Below are 4467 nucleotides of genomic sequence, written 5' to 3'. Positions count from 1 at the left end.
GCAGCAGCAGCAGCAGCAACAGTAGCGGCAGCAGCAGCAGCAGTAGCAGCAGCAGCAGTAGTAGCAGCAGCAGCAGCAGTAGTAGTAGCAGCAGTAGCAGTAGTAGTAGTAGCAGCAGCAGTAGTAGCAGCAGTAGTAGCAGCAGCAGCAGCAGTAGTAGTAGTACAGTAGCAGCAGTAGTAGTAGCAGCAGCAGCAGTAGTAGTAGTAGCAGCAGCAGCAGCAGCAGTAGTAGTAGTACAGCAGCAGCAGTAGTAGTAGCAGCAGCAGCAGCAGTAGTAGTAGTAGTAGCAGCAGCAGCAGCAGTAGTAGTACAGCAGCAGCAGTAGTAGTAGCAGCAGCAGCAGTAGTAGTAGTAGCAGCAGCAGCAGCAGCAGTGGCAGCACCAGCGGCAGCGGCAGCGGCTGGTGCTGCCTGGTGCTGCCGCTGCTGCAACAAGAGCTGCTGCGCGGGTAGCGACAGTGGCGCAGCAGCAGCAACAGCAGCAGCAGCAGCAGCAAGTTGAATTTGTTTGCTTTTTGCTGCAGCTACCTCCAAGACCCGAAGATCCGGGACGGAATAAACAAATTAATAACAGCTGGAATCTTGAGGGTGGCTTGAGGTGTATCTACACCTCGAGGTGTACGTACAGCTGGTGCCCATGTGTCTTGGCCAGTTTTATAATTCAAAGTCCAGCATCATCAACAGCAGCAGCAGCAGCAACTGCAGCACGAACAGCAGCACCACCAAGTACTGCAGCAGCAGCTCCTGTTAGTGAAATTGCAGCAGCAGCAGCAGCAGCGGCAGTTGCTTCAACCACTGCTGCAGTTGCTGCAGCGCCCACTGCTGCAGCAGCAGCAGCAGCAACTGCAGCAGTAACTGCAGCGGCAGCGGCAGCAGCAACTGCAGCAGGGGCTGCAGCAGCAACAGCAGCAGCAGCATCAAGTGTCTGTACAGCTCAGGTTTCTTGAGACAAAAAGGCGCCGCAGAGCGAGTCGTGCTGCAGTGCAACACAACAGCTTTATTTCTTCCTTAACTCATTTAATTATTTGTTTATTATTTATTTAGTATTTATTTATTATTTATTTATTATTTATTATTTATTTATTATTTATTTATTATCTACTTAATTTAGTTGTTTATTATTTAGTTTAATTTGTTTATTATTAATTTAATCTAATTATTTGTTATTTGTTCAGTTTAATTTCGTTTACTTTTTATTTAATCATTGAATTCAATTTATCTTTCGGTTGTTTGGCTTATTTGCCTCAATTAGCTGCCATCGTAATTATTTGTTTCTCGTTTGCTGCAGTTAATTAATTAACTAATTAATTATTTAATCAATCAATTAATTAATTAGTTAATTAATAAGTTAATTGATTAGTTAGTCAATTAATTAATTAGTTAGTTAATTAGTTAACTAATTAATTAATTAATTAATTAATTAGTTAATTAGTCAGTTGATTAACTAATTGTTTAATTAATTAATTCGTTATTTAGTTAGTATGCTAGGACCCATCTGGGGTGTACAGACAGCTCTGCGAAAGCTGGAAAAGAATTAAACTTCTTCTATTTTGTCTTTTGCCATTTTATTTGTTTTAAAAGTCATTTTAAAAGTGAAGAAGCTGCAGCAGCAAATTGCCTTGAGGGCTGCGGCCTTGCGGGCGCTGGGGTGTACGTACACCTGAGCGCCGGAGGCGGGAAAAGCCTTTTTGTCATTAATTTGTTCTATTCATTTTGGGAGTTTCTGGATTTTGGAAAACAAAGTGAATAAAAGATGTTTCTGCTTTTTGCTGCTTCATTCATCTATTCGAAAGGGGCCTCTGGGCTGCAGCGAACCCGCTTAAAGCGCCAGTTGCAAACCCTAGGGGCCCCAAACCCTAAACCCTAAACCCTAAACCCTCGGGGGCCCCAGACACGCGTGGGGCCCCGTGGCTAGCCGTGGCTAGCCGCTGCAGCTGGCTGGGGGAGCAGCTAGCTGCCGCGGGTGACCAGTGGTCGGGTGGTTTGAGTTTTGCTGCAGCGGGAAGCGCAGCGGGAGTTTGTGGGCAAAGGCTGTGCATGCAGAGGCTGGGCGGGCGCTGCGGGGCTGCCCAGGAAGCTCTGGAGGCGCTAATTGCGTTAAAATTAAATTTTAGAAATTAAAAGAAGAATTTAAGTGTCGAAAAGAAGGAGAAAAAGGGAAGTCGGGGGGCTAGCGGACGGCGCGGAGTCCAGCGGGCAGCGGCGGCAAGGCCGCGCGGGAGCTGCACGACGCAGCGGCTGTTAGACAGATGTTAAAGGAAAAAAGAAGTTTAAATTCGCTCGCGAGAATTAAAATGACATTTAAATGGCGGAGAAAGAGTCCGGAGTTCCGGCGGCTGCGGCGTTGGGGTGTACGTACAGCTTGGGTTTTGCCTCGCGACTTCGCCGCTGGGCTCAGGCAAACAACTGCAGCTAACAGTGCTGCGATCTGCAGGCTTCCCGCGGCTCAATTTGTCTGATTCTTTGCGTAGAGCTCAGTTTTAGTTTAATAAATGCAGACAACAAATTAATTCCGTCGTTTTCCGCTTTTTCCCGCCGCCGGGCGCCGCCGTGCCGCCCACCCGGCGGTTCTGCAGCCGCCGCCCCAGCTGTCTGTACACCTCACGCCACTCACCGCCTCTCCCGCCGCTCCTCTCCTTTCCAAATCTTTCTGCAAATTCCAAACTCCGGAGGCTCTTCCGCAGCGACGCGCCGCTGCAGCTCGCCAGCAGCAGCAGCAGCAGCAGCAGCGAGAGCCGCAGCAAAAGCAGCAGCGGCAGCATCACCCCCAGACCCGCAGCAGCAGCAGCTTCCTTCTCCCCAGCTGCTCTTCAGCAGCTGCTGCTTCTTGTCCCCCACAAGCCCCCATGGCCTGCAGCAGCCCCAGCCTTTGCTGCTCCCACTGACCAGCTTTTCATTCTTGCTGCTGCGCTGCTGCTCTGCTGCGCTGCTGCGCTGCAGCAGCTTCCCGGACCCGCCAGCTGCCTCCGCTGCAGCCTAAGCCGGGGCTGCAGCCTCGAGGGTTTAGGGTTTAGGGTTTAGGGTTTAGGGTTTAGGGCCCCGCAGCAGGCTCTGTGGACGCCGCTGCGCTGCTTGCTGCTCAAACCCCAAATAAATGCAAAACGGATTTGGAGAAGAAGCAAAAGTAAAAGCAGCAAAAAGGAACTCCGCACTCGCGCTGCAGCTCACAGCCCAGCAGCAGCAGCAGCAGCAGCAGCAGCATTTGTTGCTTTGGAGGCTGCTCGGCGGTGGGTGTGCTAATGTGAGGCTTGGGAATAAGGAAGAGAAGGGCTGACAGCAGCAGCAGCGGGAGCAGCAGCAGGAGCAGCAGAAGCAGGAGCAGGAGCAGCAGCAGCAGCAGCAGGGGTTGGAGCAGCAGCAGCAGCTCTTGCTTATGGCTGCGCCCCCTGCTGCTGCCCCCGGAACTCGGGGAGCAGCAGGGGGCGTGCGTGGGGTGTCTGGTTCGGGCGCAGCAGCAGCAGCAGCTGCTGCTGCTGCAGCCGCCGCAGCAGCAACAGCAGCAGCAGCCGGGGGCGCTGCTGCTGCTGCTGCTGGGGGGGGCGCAGTGGCCTGCGCGTCGCCACCAGCAACAGCAGCAGCAGCAGCAGCAGCAGCGCTGGGCGCAGTGGCCGCAGCAGCAGCGGCGGGCGGCGTGCCGTCGCTGTCGCGCGTGGGCCTGGGCGCTGCTGCTGCTGCTGCTGCTGCTGCTGCTGCTGCTGCACCTGCATGCATCAACGGAGTCTACAAAGTTGGCAGAAAAATCGGAAGTGGATCTTTTGGAGCTCTTTATGAAGGAGTGGATTTAAAAGGAAAAGAAGTGGCCATTAAGTTGGAACCTGCTGCAACAAAACACCCCCAGCTGCTGTACGAAGCAAGAATTATCAAGTTTCTTCAGGGAGGAAGTCAGCAGCAATTCAGTTTAATTCAATTCATTTAATGCATTTAATTCATTTAATTCAATTTAATTTTTAATTCGCTTTCGTTTGATGCATCTTGATGTAACTCATGCTGCTGCTGCTGCACCGTCTGCTGCTGCTGCTGCTGCTGCTGCTGCTGCTGCTGCTGCTGCACTATCTGCTGCTGCACTACCTGCTGCTGCACAATCTGCTAGCTGCTACTACTCCCACTACCACCACTCCGCCTGCTCCTCCTAGTCCTCCTCCGACTGCTGCTGCTGCTGCATCACCTGCTGCTGCTGCTGCTTCACGTGCTGCTGCTGCTGCTGCTGCTGCTGCTGCTGCTGCAGTAGGGATTCCAGTGTGTTACTGGTACGGATTGGAGGGGGAGTGGCACGCGATGGTGCTGGAGCGTTTGGGCCATTCCCTCGAGTTCCTCTTCAACGCCTCCCAGCGCCTCTTCAGCCTCCCCACTGTGCTGCAGCTCGGCATTCAAATGGTGCTGCTGCTGCTGCTGCTGCTGCTGCTGCTGCTGCTGCTGCTGCTGCTGCTGCTGATTGGGGGCAGGATTAGGATTGTGGTTGTGGCTG

At 52.5% G+C, this 4467-nt stretch overlaps 1 protein-coding gene across 1 annotated transcript in view; it reads left to right on the top strand.

Annotated features, from left to right (window-relative positions):
- Positions 1-3375: 3375 nt before the first annotated feature.
- ETH_00024665 (AFL091Wp, related, related) overlaps positions 3376-4467 on the top strand; it is a gene marked incomplete at both ends in the record, with an annotated part of 2213 nt that continues 1121 nt past the window's right edge. Inside the window, one exon of the mRNA XM_013375044.1 lies at positions 3376-3883. Coding sequence (XP_013230498.1) covers positions 3376-3883 — 508 coding nt within the window. The remainder of the gene's footprint in view (positions 3884-4467) is intronic.

This window comes from Eimeria tenella, genomic scaffold (genome assembly GCF_000499545.2).
Source record: "Eimeria tenella Houghton genomic scaffold, Eth_scaff25, whole genome shotgun sequence".
NCBI classification, from domain to species: domain Eukaryota; phylum Apicomplexa; class Conoidasida; order Eucoccidiorida; family Eimeriidae; genus Eimeria; species Eimeria tenella.
The sequence above is the reverse complement of the archived record's forward strand: the minus strand, read 5'-3'. Positions and strand labels throughout refer to the sequence as shown.